This window comes from Helicoverpa zea, chromosome 11 (assembly GCF_022581195.2).
Source record: "Helicoverpa zea isolate HzStark_Cry1AcR chromosome 11, ilHelZeax1.1, whole genome shotgun sequence".
In the NCBI taxonomy this organism is placed as follows: domain Eukaryota; kingdom Metazoa; phylum Arthropoda; class Insecta; order Lepidoptera; family Noctuidae; genus Helicoverpa; species Helicoverpa zea.
Genome location: NC_061462.1, coordinates 10,595,245 through 10,615,501, shown reverse-complemented (window position 1 = coordinate 10,615,501; position 20,257 = coordinate 10,595,245). Strand labels below are relative to the sequence as shown.

General features: G+C 37.4%; 1 protein-coding gene across 1 annotated transcript; it reads left to right on the top strand.

Annotated features, from left to right (window-relative positions):
* Positions 1 to 12,668: 12,668 nt before the first annotated feature.
* On the top strand, positions 12,669 to 16,810 carry LOC124634558. The gene is made up of 4 exons (XM_047170177.1): positions 12,669 to 13,274; positions 14,993 to 15,173; positions 15,539 to 15,646; positions 16,508 to 16,810. Exons 1-4 carry the CDS (start codon positions 12,669 to 12,671, stop codon positions 16,777 to 16,779), a joined length of 1,167 nt encoding a protein of 388 aa, XP_047026133.1. The 3' UTR covers positions 16,780 to 16,810.
* Positions 16,811 to 20,257: the final 3,447 nt, after the last annotated feature.

The window sequence follows — 20,257 nt, the reverse complement described above, 5'->3', positions numbered from 1 at the left end:
ACATTTTTTTGTGCTTGAATTTGTTAAGCGTACTTGTACCTTTGAAACATTAGTTAGTAGATAGATAAAAGACCAAATCCCTATTTAGAATAGCAGGTCATAATCTGTTAGAAGAGCAGGTATTCAATAAAACAGATACATAGTTGCATTTTAATTTATATTCCTATCCATCAAACGCAGTCACAAAATCAGTCTATAAAATATATGTTGTATTTCTTAATCATAATAACCATGCAGTCATGTGCATTGTAGCACGAGTAAAATAAATTACTATTAAAATATTTAAATTGTAAAATAAAATAATTAGTTTTCACAAAAAATAAAAGCCACATTCATTTATATAGCTTTCCGCGAAATAATTACTAACATTCATAAATATGCAGGTAAGGTTATCATTCATCAAAACTTCTGAACTGCTTAGCACATGCTTAGTACGATTTGCAAAAATCTCTATAGATAGTTCAAACTGTCTTAAAGGTATCAATCAAAAAAAATATATGATTAGGTACAACTAAGCGTTCAAACCCAATAATAATAATATCTAATAAGCCTGATATAGTGGTGATAGATCGATTAGCGCGCCGCGCGATGATAGTCGATGTCGCCGTCCCGCATGACGAGAACCTCGTGAAAGCTGAGAAAGAGAAACAAATAAAATATCTTGACTTAGCGCACGAGGTTGTCGCCATGTGGGATGTCGACACGGCTGTTATTGTGCCGATTGTCATTACGGCCAATGGTCTAATAGCCAAGAGCCTCGACGAACACCTCAGGAGGCTCTCGTTGGGCGGCTGGATCAAGGGACTGATTCAGAAGGCAGTACTCCTTGATACGGCACGTATTGTGAGGAGGTTTCTGTCTCTGGGACCCTAACCACCGGTACCTTGGACCCTGTGCCCGATATCGGTGGCAACCTATTTTTTATATTTTTAAATGTTTTTTATTTTTATATTTAATATTTAAAAATGTAAATAATATGTTTGAAAATAAATAAATGTCAAGAAAATATCTAATAAGCCCCGCAGGGCATCTGAGGTGGATGACGGGGAGTAGCGACCCCGCGAGGCTATATATACCGAGTGCTCCAGGGAGAGTATACTGTCCCCCATCTCCGGCCTGCCGGAGTGAAGCATGACGAGGGATAGATCTCCCGCCTCTTGGCTTGCCTCATTGGCCGACCAGAGTGGAGTCGCTAGAGCAAGGTTAGCAGCCCTGCTCGGAGAGTAGGTGCCTCGTGGTAAGTGGCGAGTAGGCCGGTGATGCTGGACCCACAGGGAGCGCATGCTTTGCGTTTAAAGTCCGCCGAGGTATCCTCACCCTTCAGCCGCCCATGTCCCTATTGCCCTCAGGTTGCTATTCAGTGACTGATTCCCGGGGGCCCAGTAATTGAGCTGGCGAGCCCCACCTGCCATTTTAACATGTATTTCATACATTGTCACCGGCAAGTGCAAAAGTTCCTCATCACCATCATCCTTCGAGCCTTTTTTCCCAACTATGTTGGGGTCGACTTCCAGTCTAACCGAATTCAGCTGAGTACCAGTGCCTTACAAGAAGCGACTGCCTATCTGACCTCCTCAACCCAGTTACCCGGGCAACCCGATACCCCATGGTTAGACTGGTGTCAGCCTTACTGGCTTCTGACTACCCGTAACGACTGCCAAGGATGTTCAATGACAGCCGGGAACTACAGTTTAACATGCAATCCGAAACACAGTCATTGGTGTCATAGGTACATACAAACTTAGAAAAGTTGCATTGGTACTTGCCTGACCTGGAATCGAACCCGCGCCCTCATTCTTGAGAGGTTGATTCTTTGCCCACCAGGCCACCACGAATATTTTTCCAGGTGCCATAGGTCCTATAGTTTCCTATATCCTAATCCACTAACATCAAAACGCAATAGCCCAAGTAGTTTTCCTCCACAGTTACCTAGCAATTAAATAGTTTAGCGCAGAACCGGGGATTGCCCTTGGGTTCATTTCTATAGTATATTTTATACAGGGATAATCGTCGGATTGTGTCACCTTTTCATTAAAGTTGTCTCAAAAGGGCGTTTTAAATTTTCTTGCTGCATCTGATGTTGTGTGTGGCCCCTTGATTTACAGCTTTTATGAATTTTCAAAGGCCCTCTTGCTTGTAGTTTCTTTCAGTCATGATCTGCTATTAAAATTACGATCATGCAATCACTAAATACATACAATTTTAAATAAAAAAATCTTACTTAAGATTACTCTTTACCCATCAATATCGAATACGACAAGCAAAGAAGTGACAGCGATGGAAGCTATGTCATCTTAGTTTTAAAACTGATTTTAATATTTTTTGCGTCAAAACTAGTTAGGGACGTTAGGGAGACGCGGTACAATACGCGTGACGACATGCAGTTATTTCGAACAAAAAGCATAGTGTATAGTTATCGGCACCAATCTTGAGCTCTGACCTACATCTGCGCAGAAGTGATTTATTAGCAAAGAACCAATCCCGAGTGACGGCTATGACGCGATGCACTGCGGGCCAATCACCGCTTTAACCCGCCCCCGCGCCTCACTTCATACCACAAAAGGGACCCAATAAATTACTTCTTCACAGGCGAAGGTCAGAGCTCAAGATTCGTGCCGATAACTATAAGAACAGTCAATTTTTGCTTGCCACAAATTGTAATCCAAGCGTAGTAGAAACAAAGGCTAGTGCTAGAGTTACTTGTACCCAAAGCATTAGATCTTAATCGAATGGCGGAGGCCTACAGCAGCTAATATATACCTAAAAAACACTCGTAGAAAGTGCATACTTATAGAAAACAGGGGATTTAACCATTAAGAAACATATGAATTGAATTGAATAACATGACTGTGTACGTGTATCTAGAACCAGCAGAGTAAAATTTACCCCTAAGAAAAAGCTTAAAAGAAACTCAGTTTTATGAACAAATTTAGTCTAAATCTTAAATATGTTTGTTCTAGACAGTTAACAATTTTGTAAAAGTCCCGATATTCGCTGTTTATTTGCATTTTGTACTGTAAAACACAAAATATCCTCATTATGACGAGTTTAGGTGCAACTTTCGAGCATGTCCCAGTAGTCGTCATAATAATTGTAAAATTGACGGGTTTTGGGTCAAATCGGAGTTTTAAAGTACCAATAGATGTCACATTAAAAAAATATATCTTCTATGTTAAAAGTATTCCAAATTGCATATTACATCGTTAGCAAATAAACTTAACTATCTAATTAAACAAAGAAACATACCACAGAATCCACTGGATTTATGTAAATCAAAACACAAAACCACGTGCTGAGTTTCACTTTTGACAGCTGAACTTCACGAAAAAACGATTTTGTTAGGGCACACACGTTTAAAATAACATATCTTAGAAGCCGTGACTGTTAAAACCCCGTATTGTTATTTCAATTGTGCAATATAATATCAACAATATGTTTACATATAAACCGGCCCATTTTAAGTTCAGTAGAAAAAAATAATAAATGTTTTTAGATTAATTGACGACTATTGGGGCATGACGACTTCACCCGCGTTTACCTTATATCGAACTACTTATTATGTTAGTTTTCTTTCAGAGGAAGGAGTTTAAGTAAATGACGAAAATAAACTTTTCATAATAATTCGATAAGATACACCTTAAATTATTCGAATTAACCTTTTCCGAATTAATAAAAAATAATATTATTTCAGCAAATCATAATGAATCCTGACACTTATTTTTTGTGAAATGTTTAGGTGCTCCTTGTACAGAATATTATGTTCCATGGAATTCAAAATGAAATGATGGTTTCGTTAATTTTTGTATCTCGAGTCAGGAAGTTAAAAAAAAGCAGAGCAAAATTGCAATTTTTTTGCTCATAGTACCTATAACTGTTCTATGTAACATCATTTAAGTATAAATAAAGATTAATTAAACTTTCAAGTGTTGAATACACAAAACTCGATTGGCCGTACCCCTAAACTTCCAGTGATATAACATCCGTTACAGCGTTCAGAACTCAAAACTTTACCTAAGATAAATATCCTCTTATACACGTGATGTTCACAGTACACACGATATAGAACTTCCTACTTTTGAATTGGAACCTCACTCACACATGCAAATCACTCATCTACACTACATACAAATAGCTGGCTGCAAAGATTCCCCGCTATTCTCCCTTGAACATCGTGTAAAGGTGGGGTTTGAATGTGTGCGTGCGTTCATCGCTTGGTGAACAAGTAATCCCACCAAAAACATTAAATGTAAAAAAAAGCCAATCCTCTACGCAATTCCTCCACCGTAAAAAGTTTTGAGATCGCATAGAAGCCAAGTCCTGTTCTACTTTATTTGTAATAATAAATCAATATTTTGTGACTATATCAATAGTTTCGTTCACTTTACAATAATATTGACTTGGCCATGAGCACAATAAACTACAAATATAATACAGCATATCTTGGAGAGGTGAAAGTCAAACATGAAGTTTAATATCACAGAATTAAATACTTTTAGTTCATTCAATTGTTACTAAATGACCGACAGTCAGTATCATCCAACATCAATGAACTGCACATGTACTATGGCGCATGTTTAGTCCATGGTGATCTCAAATTCCAATCAGTCCATAATCAGTCCAATCGTAAAATCATGTCCATATAGAATTTATCAATTCAATGGTATTTACACATTATTACAAGGAGCGACTTTTAACTTGTGCTCATGGCCAAGACAGTATTATTGTAATGTGAACAAAACTATTGATATAGTCACAAAATATTGATTTATTATTACAAATAAAGTAGAACAGGACTTGGCTTCTATGCGATCTCAAAACTTTTTACGGTGGAGGAATTGCGTAGAGGATTGGCTTTTTTTTACATTTAATGTTTTTGGTGGGATCTAATTTATTTTTTGTAGGTCTCTTTCTTCTCTAAGTATATAACAAATTAAATTAACTTACATGCAACTAACCAAATATATAACAAACTAAATATGTACACCTAAAGTAGCACGTAAACAATATTTTTTTTAACCTAAAAAATTTCGAAATTTCCGAATTTTTTAATCGAATATCTTTTAGAATAAAAGAGATTTATTTCAGAGGTAGATGACGCTATCACATGAAATTATTTGATTTTTTTTTAAGTACTTCTTATACTAAGCTATGTAACGAAACCATAGCGCGATTTAGACCAGGACAACGCCATCTATCGAGCGAGCATGCAGTGTTTATCGCACTGCATTAATATGAAAAATTTTATCATTATTCATTTCATTTAAACCTAGCTTTTTTATTCATATGTTGTATATTTAATAGATAATAACAATATACCACTACGTAACAATAAAACAAATAGTAACATTTTGTACATAAATAAATAACAAAGTTATCAATGCAGTCAAAATTCATACACAATGTTCTTGAAAAACCGCAAATATAAATTTGTTTCCTATTTTTTTACTAAGTTTTAAGGTTTTTATAATTTTCCCTTTATATGTAGCTAATAACCTATCTTGGTGCCAAATTTGAAGGTTCTAAGTTTGCTAGAAGTACCTTAGACTTTTGATGATCGGTCAGTGAGTGAGTCAGTGACAAAATGGTGTAACTTTGATCGCTCATAACTCGTAAACTATTTATTCAAATGTCTTGTAATTTTGAGACTGAGCTTGTTCTAATACTTACTCTTGGTCATCGAAAACCTAAACTCCTAGCTTTGTTCACATGGAAGATACAGGGGGCTGAAATAGCCGCGAAACGCTTCGAGAAAAGATGGTACGGCCGTGCCCGCTTTGCTCGAGTCTTGGCTGGGGCACTGCCGTGCCCTCAGATGAGCTAGTAGATATTCGATGCTACCAGTTTAAGCTAAAAGTACCCTTACACTGCAAACTAAACAGTCGGCCAACAGTTGACCTAATTAGGCAAGAAATCATAATTTTATATAGAAAATATTGATTCCAATCAAAGTTTTCAGTCGCTCTGATACCGGCTAATTACCTGATCATGAGGGTGCGTCCACATCTGGCGAATGCGCCGCGAATGCGCAGCACGCGAGCCGATCGCGAGCTGTCCGCGAGCTGCGCGCGTGCATTTTTGTTCGTGCGCCGCTTCTGCGCCGCCCGCGCGCAGCTCGCGCGCGGCCTAAGCGCCGCACGCGAGCGGCGCGCAGGCGGCGCGCGACGTCTGCCATCTTCGATAGTACTGAGCCAATATACGGAACTGTAAGGGCGAGAACTGATTGCGCGCAGATCGCGCGCCGCTCGCGCGCTCTATACGAGCCTTGCGTGAGTTGCGCTAAAGAGGCGCACCGAACTATTGCAGTGACTGCACGCGCGCAGCCCGCGGACGCACGTGACGGTGCGTCCACATCTGGCGAATGCGCCGCGAATGCGCAGCACGCGAGCCGATCGCGAGCTGTCCGAGGGCTGCGCGCGTGCAGTCACTGCAATAGTTCGGTGCGCCTCTTTAGCGCAACTCACGCAAGGCTCGTATAGAGCGCGCGAGCGGCGCGCGATCTGCGCGCAATCAGTTCTCGCCCTTACAGTTCCGTATATTGGCTCAGTACTATCGAAGATGGCAGACGTCGCGCGCCGCCTGCGCGCCGCTCGCGTGCGGCGCTTAGGCCGCGCGCGAGCTGCGCGCGGGCGGCGCAGAAGCGGCGCACGAACAAAAATGCACGCGCGCAGCTCGCGGACAGCTCGCGATCGGCTCGCGTGCTGCGCATTCGCGGCGCATTCGCCAGATGTGGACGCACCCTTAAAATGTGCGTACTACCATTTCATCTTCATACTGATTTACGAGCCCAAACAAACTATCGACCGACTAAAAGTTTGCAGTTACTCCATACATAGGCTAGGTATTACAGTATACAGTTAGAGCTTTTAGACGGAACTAACTTGTTTCCTACTACCTGAATGTTGCAAAAGCCCGCTTTGAAATTGAATTGAACGCAAATCCGATTTAATGAATATGTTTCTATGCAAACGTATGAATGCTTCTGCTTTCATATTAATTGCGGTGATATTGATTTTCTCTTATTTTTGTGGAACCATTTTATGTTGTTATTTTGTGTAAAGTATCGTGATCAATTTATTAGCACAGGCTATTGGTGCTCATCAATTTGTGGATTGAATCCGAGTTAAAATAAATAAATATAAAGATCCGAATAGAGAATTTCCTCCTTTTTGGTAAGTCGGTTAAGAATGAGATCTCCGTGTGTGGCAAAACTTTTTCAACTGTGATTAAATAATGTAAGACTAGTGCGCAATTGGACTTTTTATATCGATGTTTGTCACCGTGCTCAAAGGATTTTTTTTAATTAGAGGAAAAGACTAAAAAACTACGTGTGTATGTACTACAATCTTCTGGGAATTACAAACATAATTTAATGTTTTTGAACCAATTTTATCACCCAACTTTACAAGAATAAACTATGTTATGTAAACAAAAAGTTGGCGAAAACTTAAAATATTCCGTTCTCGTCGTTTTACAAAGTTATGAAGCTTACATAAATATGCAGTAGGTGCTATATGCACCAAATTAGATTTTGTCGTTGCACTGAAATATTCTACAAACTTCGCATGTTATATGAAACTTATTCTCTTTTATGTTTTAATGTTAGTTTATGAAAACCGTCGTTTGAAAGGATTTTATTTTTGAAAATATTTTAAAATATAAAAGGCATTGAGAAAGAGTAAAATAACTGTCGTTTAACAAGACAGTGTATAATGGCTATCATTTGAAATTAGAATTACCCATTATATTGTAGGATAAGCTTACAACTCATAAGCTGGCTGATAATGGTTATACTAAAAAAAAAATACTGTAAACCAATATTTACACTGCCAAAAAATATTCTTACATAACTCAATAGCACTATTCAGTAGACAAAGAAAACCTTTTTTCATGAGGTTGTATAGAACGACGGCTTAACAACGAGCCAACAGCGGCTCGTTGATACGGAACCAAAGGGGCTTAGAAAATTCAAAAAGAGAATTGTTTACAACGCTTTAAAATTGCAATATGCAGAGCAAACATTTTATTTTTCACCTACAAAAAGGAAGTGTTGTACAAATATAAGTTTTTCCCTGTAATGGACCTGTCTGGAAGTTTTCGCTGTTTTAAATTCATTTATTAATCGACCTGGGTGGAGTTTTGCGCTTTTGTAAGCACCCACTTTTAGAATCTATGGTACTATTTTATTTTTATAGTTCGCAAAACTATGCTCTCTGGTTTTGCTAAAAAGTTAATTCCATTTTTATAATTATTGTTCATTCTTTTAAGGTGGTTTTCAAACCTAAGACTGTTATTTTTTTATGCTAAACTTCGAAAGTACATAGTTACAGAATTACTATGTACTTTCCCGGGCAACTGTTACCTATATGTAGTCAGATATCATCAGTCACTGCTTAGCTGCATCCAGTTAGACTGGAAGCCGACTCCAGTGTAGTTGGGAAAAGGCTAGGCAGATGATGAGAGTTCCTTGAATTGTTAAAAATCCAATAGATCTAAACGACTAGCTACCCAAAACTACCATAAAATTCCTTCAGTATTTCATTATTTAAGCATAATAACATTAAGATCCCAAGTTTTATTACTTCACTAACAAAAGACTTAAAGAATCTGCCGAAATGACTCGTAAAAGTAAGTTTCCGTATCTTAGGAAAATAAAGCTTATTTTTACCAAGTTTTTTTCATCCGCCATATTGTGTTCGGTAAAATACTAGCTGTCTACGCAGGCCTTTCCAAATTTTTATGATAATACGTCATCTGAAGAAAAAATCCTTGAAAGAGTATAAAAGAACCATATTCTTTCTTACATATTACGATAAGTAGCATTGAATAAGTTTTGACGTTAGATATTATTTTTGAAAACGCGGTTCCATGGGCTTTTTGACTATCTGTGTCCTGTACATTTAAATCAGTTCAGTACTTTTGGCTTGAAAGTTGCGCAGATTTTCATTATAGAAACCCATCCATTTGTTGCCAAAGAAAGGACTTTCTAAATTCTGATGTTTGTGTATCTGATTTTTGCAGAGCATTTCAATTTCCTCTCAAAAATTAAGTTAACAAAAATATTGCCAACCGTGTTTCGTAGCGAAATAATGAAAACTTTCTGTTTTGGTCTGCAATCCAGTTCAGTGTTGACAGGCAGTAAAACAACAATGTTTTCGAACTAAGGTGTTTTGGACGTTGGGAATAGCTGGGAAATGTGTTAAGTAAACAGACAGACAGTGACTTTTTTGTTGGGGAAAAAGAGCTTGCTGCAGAGGTTTTATTCCAAAGTGTTTGTATGATAAGTTTGTTGCTGGCCGAATAATGTTTTAATATGGAATCTGTTTAAAAGTAAATAGATACTTCTAATAGATTTTTTATATATTAACGGTCAGTTGTCTGCCAGATGCCTTAGGTAATAGCGGGAAATTAAATATCATAAAAGTAAAAGTTTATAGTTATGTTAACACAATATAAATATGTACCTAATAACTAAATAGGGTTACTTAATTTACGTAAATAGCTCTGTTAACCTCCAAAACTAGGTTCGATATATTGTACCAAATTTTTTTGTCAGGTGGGATTAACTATACTTCATATTTCAGCCTTCTTAGGTCCAAGTTCATTGAAAACCGATGTTGAAAACAAAAACGTCAGTTTTTTATAAGTGTTATCTTCGAATGTTGAACGTGTAAATTCATAGAGACCAAACCGACGTTCAAAAATTTTGTTACAAACTCAAACAAAAGACCAATAGACAATTGCGTACGAGCACTTTGTATAATAAAGCCAGCTGTCAGGTGGTACTGTGAAAAGTAATGACATCATACAGTCACACACGTGTTTATATTCGTACATACTATAGTTCGTTGCAATGGTCGACAGTGTGTTTTTATTGCGACACACTTGAGCAACGGTAACATTTTGTATTTTGAATGTCGTGTGTGTTTTGTTTTCCCGTTTTTTTTGTTTCAAATAAAATGAATTCTATGTTGTTTGGTTAAAATGATGAAATAGAGATACAACTAAAGAGCTTTTGGATAGATGGCAGATGCACGACTCCATAATAAGGTTAAGCAACGCTTGGCGCTGTCAGTCCATGGATGGGTGACCATCTAGTCATTACGAGTTTTGGAAGACGTGTTAAATTGGCGGATCCTAGCTATCATTTGAAAGTCTTTGCAGTCGGAATGCCTGACAACCAGTTTTACCAAGGTAATTTTCTGATGATGCCTAGGTAGTACTAGCCCCCGGTGCTGCGACAGCCTTGGTTCACAGGGATCATGGTGGGTTTTAGTAAGTAAGAGTCTGACACTCCCTCACGCTGCACCTACAGCGGGATGGGTCATTTGATGTTTTTCCAAACAAAAATAATACTACTAGCTAAAATGTAGGTACGTTTTCCTGAACGATACATCGTACTTGGTGTGCTGACAAGTTTTATCTTTAGTTTGGTTACGTGCTGCAATAAACGGGTTTCGGGAAGTTTTACTGCTGTACCTGGGTTAAAATAGTATTTGTACTGCATCTACCTTGTTATACTGTAACGTAAGATCGATAGAAATGTGTATGTATGGGTAATTTTTAAAATGCCTATTGCCTCAAACCGCTTTTTTAACAGTTCACCAATGCTAGTAGTGTTTCGTATTTTTTTTTGTCAGACATAACAATACTAATACGTAATTTCTTTCTTTTTATAACCAAAAAGAGAATATTTTTTTTAGTAGCTAAACAGAATATTTACTTACATGCATACATACATACACTAGACAACTCAACGATTTTGCCTGCAAATTATCTATTTACAAATTCACCAGTAAAAAACGCCCTGTTAAAGTGTAAAAATCAATATCTTGTCGGATTTGCTCGAGCTAAAAGTTTCACTCACTTACTTCATCGTACACTTACGAGCTTCAAAAACAGCTTATGTCCAGTTCACAGGGCTGTCCAGACTACATCTCATCTAGGACAGATATAAATTAAGCATTAAATAAGTTAGCGGGCAAAATTACTGTAAGTACCTAATTATTTATCTGGATACCTAAAATATGACGTTTGTCACCTAGAGATAGTATGGCTTCTCAACAGTGTAAGATTTTTTCAAAAGCGTCCAGCAGTTACGGAGTCTTTGGGGTTCAAATGAAAACATGTTTCCTCTTTGTTATATGGGTATAGATGTGAAAAGAACAAAAATCTCCGCAAGTCATCTAAGAGAGGGCTCGGGGTCCGTGGTTTAGACAGCCCTGGTGTAACATGGAAACTGGACTGCAAGTACTGGCAACACGAAACAGAAGCCTAGAAAGTTCTAACTAAACTACATGGACCAACTTCAACTCTTTCCAGTTTGCCAACTAGCGATCTCCTATCTCAAATTACGAGCATGCATATATGTAGGGCGAATTGGCAACCGAGCCAAACTAGGAAAATATTTGATTTAAAATTAAATTGAAGTTTTGCTTTGGATTTTCTGCAAAACCGTGATACTGGGTTTGAATTCCCATTTCGTTTTTAGAGTTTGGAAATTCTTTTGACAGCTTTTAGAAAACTGTCGTTTCCAAATCATTGATTTATCTTTAGATCTGCTGAAAATTAAAGAATTCTTGAGTTTTTCTTCTTATTGTGCTTAAAGAATTGTGAAAGGTTTTAAGAAATAGCATGCTCCTAAACAGCAATATTTTTTAAGTATTTATAAAAATAAAACACAACTACAAATAATGTTTATTTTAAAAATATTTCTGAAACCAACAAACAAAGATACAAAGCATGCACAATAAATAACAAAGCAACACCTACGAGTATATAAACATTACAATAACAATGTTAGATAAAGTCGGAATTGCGCTCTTTCTAAAATAAAATCCCTCGAGAAACCGAAATCCTTGCAGCAACGCTCTCAGTAGACAATAGCTATAAAATACCAATTTCTAGACCGCACCAAGCTTTTAGATACAACTGTAGGTACAATATATACTAAAAAAGTCCACTTGAATTCTTAGAACTAATGTAATAATGTAAATCTCTGAAAAGAACTACAGTCCCTTTCATGTTATACGTGAAAAGGAATCCAATATACTATGTATTACTAGTCGTTCTGATAAATGTCAAACTTTAAATATTTTTTAAAGTAAGTCGTCTTCTTGGCGAGTCGACGACAACCAGTATTTCTCCTCGCACACGGCATTATCATTATTAACAAAAACATCATAAAAAGTAAGTGTCAATTATTCAGCCCAAACCCGTTAATGTATGTACTCACATTCTTCACCCTTGAGATATGATCGAAGACTCACGTCATCATCACGTTAGCTTCAGTCTTAGTCACTTCCCCTACTACCTACCTATATACCACTCTTGACCACATATTTAAGACCAATATACCAATCGAAACTAACATAACTAAATCTGATGCCAGCCCAAACACTTCTACCGAGACAATATTCATTCTTAGCACAAAATTCATAACACAATGAAGTTCCCACCGAATAGAAAACAATAGTCATAATTTAGAGTAAACTTCAATAACAATGGATGTGCTCACTTGAAAGGGCTCATTATTTACTATTGCTCTCGCCGAAACGTCAACACAAGCTAATCTAGAAATCCTCTCATAACAATCAGAACTAGAATATTTAAACAAGGTTCAAGAATTTTGGCCTTCATTTAGTAAAAGTCAGTGCGCGAACCCAGACATAATGTGGAAACATTCATTGGCACATTTTTATTTTTTGTTATTTCTAAAGTTTATTAGTTGTTGCCAGTGTAATATTAATCAAACGACTGAAAAAGATTTATACATAGAGAAGAGGCAGCTTGAATTTGAGGATTACAGTACAACGGAGATGACTGACAACGCGACCGAGAGTACGGTCTCCGTCGACAGGCCAACGGTCACCTCTTACCATTTGGGGAACTTGGAATCTAATGAAAGTAGCACCGAATCGTATGAGGGAACAACGCCAGAAACAACTGAAGCCACAGAAAGAAAACAAAACTCTACAGACATCAAAGAACATTCAGAATATAACGAAAGCACTGAAAATATTCTGGACCCTACTGAAGGTAGTATTGATTTGAATGAATTTATTACACCTGATAATGAAACCACTACCGAAATAGTTAGGAAAAGAGTTAAGACACTGAAACATAGCCTTAAAGATCAGGCGAAGAAATGTCGGCATTACAGAAAGGGGAATTCCTTTGATTTGTCCAAGATGGCGGATGTGTGGCAAGTTGTGTACTATCAGTTGCCGAATAAGTTAAAATGTTTCAAAATTCATATAAAGTTGGTGAAATTAAAGGTAAGTATGCAGTTTGTGATTAAGTTATTGACTAACAGACTAACAGCATCTTCATACTGACAGATTTTTGTCGCGCGTAACAGAACTAAGCGTATTCAAACTCGGTTTGAAACGTCATCTTTATATTGCTCATTGTCAATTGTTTGCTGGCGCACATAGGGAAGCTATACGAGGGATTCCGCTGCACAGCGATATAGTTAGATAGTAATCCGATAGTACGAAAGCTCTGTAAGTATCATCATATACATTTGAACAACGAACTTTCGGAATCGATAAGCGTCCCAATCTTCGAACAACGTTACTTACTACACTATTCTGCAAAGTTGATCAAAGTTCAGGAATAGTCACGAGTCCCTCAAGTGCCCTCTAAACTTCGACCGTCCTTAAATCAGTTACGTCCATTTATTGATTGATTAGTATTTCAACTAAAATTACACACATCCCAGCTTTCAATTTCCAAAAAAAACTTTAAGGACTTCGGCGCCTTCAAGAGATACATCATCATCATCAGCCTATCGCTGTCCACTGCTGGACATATGCCTCTCCAAGTGCACGCCACTGAGATCTATTTTCGGCTTCGAGAGATACAAGCGGTGTAAATTAAAACATCCCCCTTTTTGCGTGGGCGGTTAAAATATACTAGGTTACACCAGCCATGTTTGTAATTTGAAGTCCCCCAAAATGTACTACCAAGACTATATGACGTATTGACCAAGTACCTAAGGGATATCGGTAATTCCTCATATTATATCGGAATGCCACCACGGGCGATATTCGAAGTCCATGGCATCGGTATCAATAGCATTGGTCAGACGTAATGTGAGGTTAGCGTAACTGGAATACATTGGAGGACCAATGATCAACAATGCTTAGCAGCGCTTTCACACTGGTGGATTTTTGACAAGCGAGCGTTTACACGCGACATAACCTTACGGCAAGAAATTGTCATTCGATTCTCAAAGTCACCTCTGCTTTGGTAGTAATCAAAACACTCGGAAAATCCACTAGTGTGTGTAAAGCTGATCAATTATATTATCTTTTACTGGTTTGGAAAAAAAAAATTCTTCATAACAATATTTCTTAGTCGGAAATTAGGTACAGCGCAATAAAATAAATTAACTTTACAAGTCTTTTTATTAATATATCAGCCTGAATGTCTATGCCAGTCATAACACACAATTTTCGTATTGCACAGATATAAAAATGCTGTCCCGAATTTATTGCTTGCGAGTGAATAGCCAATTACAGTTAAGAATTCTATTTGTGGGTGGGTGTTTGGAAATATGACAGTCATAAATTCACAAGAATTTTGAACTAGTCAGCATAATAATGTACCTAGAACGGATGCTGACGGGCCGTAGAACTACGTACCGTCAGCATCCGCCGAGCCTTTTCCCAACTATGTTGGGGTCGGCTCCCAGTCTAACCGGTTTCAGCCGTATTTCAGCAGTGTTTTACAAGGAGCGACTGGCTATCTAACCTCCTCAACCCAGTTACCCGGGCAACCCGATACCCCTTGATACGATACCGTACATGGATAAAATACAGCCTATGTCACGCGAAGGTATTGCAGCTTCCCAACAGTGAAAGAGTTTTCAAATTGGAACAGTAATTTCGGAGCTTCAAACAAATAAATGAAGAAAAAACCTTTCTGCTTTACAATATTAGTGGAAAAATATAAGTCAAATTACCTAATTGCTATATATTTTTATATGCAGGAGCAGCAACGCTACGCCACTGTGTTTGGGAACTTCAACGATACAGTACGTTGGGACAAATGTTTTTTGGAAATAAAATCCAGCGAAAAGTCTGAGGGAGGTTCTAGAAGACACTTTCTTCAAGGAACCCAAAGTGACAGGGGCGTGATGGAGAATATTATCATTGATGAAGAACATTGCGGTAAGAAAATTTCATATTTATTTCTTTTTCATTCATAAAAAGCTCTTCTTTCTCAAATCCTTTCTTCTCAAAGCACATTCATGACGTCATGAAAATATGGCCAATAATTACCTAAAACACTTTAGGAATCATTACTTCCATTCATAGAGACTTCAGAACTGATATTACGAATCCAGTACACCAGTTAATCCCTTCATATTACAAAGGATTACACAGCCTAGTTTAGGGTTACTACAACCTTACCCTAATACCTTATCTAATCTTACACTTCGCATCTAATCAAATCCAATCTTGGCATGTTCACGACTCCAAAGATATTATCAAAAGCATACGTTCTACCTTCATTAACAGCTCTTTCTCACTAGCGGATATACCGCGCGGCAACGCTCATTTCATACGGGGCATACAAACAATTGACAACTATCGGTACAAACCACGGAGGATGGAAAGATGGCGGAGATGCCATGAAGCAGGTGGGTCAGGCGCCTTCTTGTATCTAACGTAATGTACCGTAGGCGTTAGAATCATCGGCACGAATCTTGAGCGCTGACCTTCACCTGCGCAGAAATGATTTATTAGCAAAGAACCAATCCCGAGTGATGGCTATGACCGGGGGGCCAATCACCGCTTTAGCCACAAAAAGGACCCAATAAATTACTTCTGCGCAGGTGAAGGTCAGCGCTCAAGATTCGTACCGATGATTATATCTAAACGATCAGTTACTAAAACTATCGATTCGTTCGGGTCCCTGACAAATTAAGACCAATCTTTGACAGGTGGGTCTTATTTTATTGGTGAATTTATTTTGAAATTAATGGCCGGATTCCAAAAAAGACATATAAAAGCGGTACATCCGCATTTTGGGGCGCTACTATCTTAAGAGATTTTGCTTTATGACGTCTCTGCTATTCAATTGGTTCTCCATGGTACAACCGATGACACACCTGAAACCGCGCATTAGATTTTTTACATTGCGTAGCAAAATCGATAATATCCGCTATTGTGAAAGCGCTGTTACTCTCCCTTTAATACCCATTCACACGGTAACGACCCGCTAAACCTTAACCGACAGTTAGCGTTTTATGAAGCATGCAATAACGTGATTGCATGAAGATTTTCCGCGGTTTCCTCAGAAACGGGTTGGGCTTTCATATTTAGGTCCAATTATTTTTTTATGTTAAGTGGGCCCTCTAGTCGGACGAAATGGTATACTCTCATCTCGTTCGCATAACTGAAAAATGAATATCCTTATTACTTTAGACGAAACTTATCTAAAATCGAAAAAAAAAAGCATTTAAGAATAGAAAACTTTTTTAATGTTTTGTCTTTTGCAGAAAACACGACTTACATCACCCTTCACCGCGAGAGTGGTGATCAGTGGTCGGTGATTAAGAATCTTCTCGTGATGCGAGACTGCGAGACTGGTGATCTTGTAGTGTTCACCAAGGTGCCTTCACGTCCCCGTAGAGACGACATCTTGGATGCCTTGACAGTATTCGGGGAAAGCAAACTTAATGGCACCATGGCCTGTGAAGAAAAGTCAGAAAAAACCTGGATTAAATACGAAGATGATGCCCCGTCTACACGCGGTTCAAAAAAGAAGTAATGTAAAAAAAAAAAATATAATGGAAGGATGAATCCTTAGAGCGGTTTCGCAGCGTATTTTACGTCCTTATGCGCTCATTTTTGCAAGCATGCAGTTTTTACCAACTTGATGAGCGTTATACTATTGGACTAGCATGCACGCGTTTTTTACGTCGGTTGGCGCACATAACACATGCATACAAAAACGATCGCATACGCGCAAAAAAAACGCCAACAAAATTAAGGGTTTCTTTGCAATTTTTACAATTAATTTAAATGTATTATTAAAATCTGTACCTATGCAATAAGAGCAAAACATTTAAAGAAGTCATAAAATAAATAAAACAATAAATAATTTTAGACATGATTTCATAAATTTGAAGCACGTATTATTTTTTTAACCATTATTTTTAACCCTGATTAATAATATTAATATTTTTTTAGTTTAAGGTTAATTAGGTTAATCTTGATGGTAAGTATTGCCTCTTTTATCAAGGTCGGTTAACGTAACTACTCACTAAAACTATTTAGCGTTAAATTCATTAATTGTTCGGTTGATAATAGAACAACTAATTTTGCTTAGGGATGGTAACTTTTTAACGTTTGTTCTATGAGCCTTATATCCAAAAACTAACTGCCGTACATATATGATATACGGGTAACCCATTGTTTAAAATAACTTGTTATTAATGTCTCTATTTAAATAAAACTTTTAACAATCTATTGTGTATTTGTTTTAATAACAAGACTTTGAACATCCATGTTGCTGATGTTCTTATTAAAGTATTTGCTCTTCTATGTTCTATATAATCTTTGGTTCTATAAAAACCTCTCTATTTTCCAAAACTTCAGCAAAGTCAAAGTCATTTTTTTTAATTTCAAATAGGCCTATGAAAGCTCTTTCAAAACGCGAGCTTCTGATAACTTCAACTTTTAAAACCACACCAATCAGCTACAATTTGTATTGCCCAACAAATTCAAAGTTTTACCAAAATAAATACTGGAACAGACAAATATACACCGGGACCGAAAACCCGATTAAATTCACTGAACAAAATATAAATAAAGAGGGAACGATTCTGTACAAACGGACGAGCTCTCCACGTTGATTTTACGAAACATTTTCTGAACAAAGGTAAGCAAATGATCCACGAAGATTGGGATTCTAAGGGTGGTTGCGAACTCTGCAACGGGATGTAACATGTTGCAGGTATTATGAACTGTGATACAAGTTAGCGGTTTTAAAGATTATGAGATTAACATACAATTAACACATTCTTATTTAGCAACAAACAATAGAAGAAAAGAAAGAAAATAAGGAGTATAAAATAAGAGGTAAATCCAAGAAAGTAGGTCGCCATGGATGACCACGATCTTTAGTTATGAGCAATAGGCTTCAGAGAATCTGAGTACTAAGTGAAAAAATATATTTTTTAAACTTATTTGAAGTAACATGTTATAGTAACATGTTGCGTAGCGTGTTGCTGTAACGTAAAAGTCTTGATCCTAACAGATTGGTAACGTTAACTCCGCAAATAGGACAAGCGGCAAGCACGAACCGTAAAAATAAGGATTTACGCGCTAAAGGAGATAGTCCTATATAAATCGTTTGTAATACAAAATGGCGCTGAAAATACACTCAAGCTGAAACGTGCTCGAGAGCAAATCAGAAATAGACTACAAATTATTGACAGCAATAAGATCGTGGAATAACTAGACATAAGCAAAGTATGGATATCTTCTTAAAGTTGTTTTCTTTTAATGAATAACATTTGCCAAAATACTTAAAAATACCAAGGACAATAATACTGTTTCCTCCTTTTTGTCGATAAAAACAAAGTTATATATATGCTGGCTAAAGATGTAAAAAATCTATAGGTGAGTATACAAGTAGGTATGTAAATAAGGCTGAATGCTTGGTAACATTGATTTAAAACTTTCTTAAAGGGAAATGTTACCTGATTTTTATGCATCAAGAGGGAAATGAGATGGTGCAGCTGCTTCCATATAGGTATCTAGTGGTTAAAATTCAAAACTTATTTGAGGTGGTGTTCAACAGCCACAAAATTCCAAACGCAGATAACTTAGGTATGTTGAAAGAATTTACATAGAAAAGAAAGAATTTACATGCTTCAAAGCGTGCTTCCAATAATGACATTAACCACCGAGCGACCGCAAAAGCCGCTGGAATGAACCGAAATCACGTTAAATGGTTAAAAGTGCTTCTGAGAGCTCATTGAAAGTGCAATTTAATTCGCCGAATGTAAAATGAAGCTATTCACTATTTGCAAGCAGTGTAATAAACATGGATTAGGGTACCGCGAGTGAAGTGTGCTATTCGTCTGGCTGACTCGGCGGGGTTCGGGTTATTTCGGGAAGCATTCGGTATCACAGTTTTTCTGCTTTGAATTTTACAATAGACCATAATATATCAGCGTTCAGACAACAGTTGAAAATAATTGATCTAACTCGAAGTTTATGTTTGCCATTGTTGTATCCTTTTGAGCACCATATCTGTTAGTGCGAGAACCAGTATAAGATCCACTATCGGAAGCTTCAGACTCGCACTGACTAAGACACACCTATCTTGCCTCTGGGGCCCTTCGTGTTCTAGGACCGCTGTAACTCTTTCGAAAAATCCCGTAGACAGTCCATTTGCCTCTCTGGATCTTTCCCTTCAGTTTTCACTATAAAACCATTATAAAGTTGAACTTCACTGATTGTGGTAAAAATGAGAGAACTCAGGATGCTTCTACTTATGTAATGACTAGTTGCATTAATCAAATCCTGCATGAACCAAATGAGTGCCCTTAACAGAGCCAATTTTAGCCCTCAATGGTCATATTATATGCAGGCACATAGCTAACATCTATTCCCTAAGAAACTTGTCATCTTAACTCAGATACATAATCCGCTTCTCCTTTGCAAAATAGATTTCACATGTTCGAGGACACCACACTATTATAGTGTTGAGTCTTACGAAATCTGTTAGTATTACATCACCAATGTGTGGGTAAGGTACGTGCTTAGACTATCTAACAAAATGGATCAGCCATGAGCACAAATCATCATCATCATCATCATCAGCCTTTTTTATTGTCACACTGCCGGGCACTGGCTTCCTCTCACAAACAAAGGATTGAGCGTTAATTATCATGCTTGTTCAATAATGGTTGTTGATTTCAGACATTATAGTCCAGGTTTCCTTGAGATATTTTCCTTCACCTTTAATCAGTCATTATCATTTTTTTAGTATATAGTCATAGTCATTTTTTTTCATTTTTTTAAAAGTCGCATTGGTACTTGCGCCTCCCGAACCGAACCGATACTCTCACACTTTAGAGATTTGTGCTTTACCGACGTGTTCAGTTGGTTCAGTGATCCAAGGCTACATGCTACCCTTTCACCCAATATAATCTCTTAGTCGCTTTTAACCCCCGCTAAGAGCTCCTATTCTTGGCTTAGAAATACAGGGTGTAGAATATTCGATAGCACTTGAT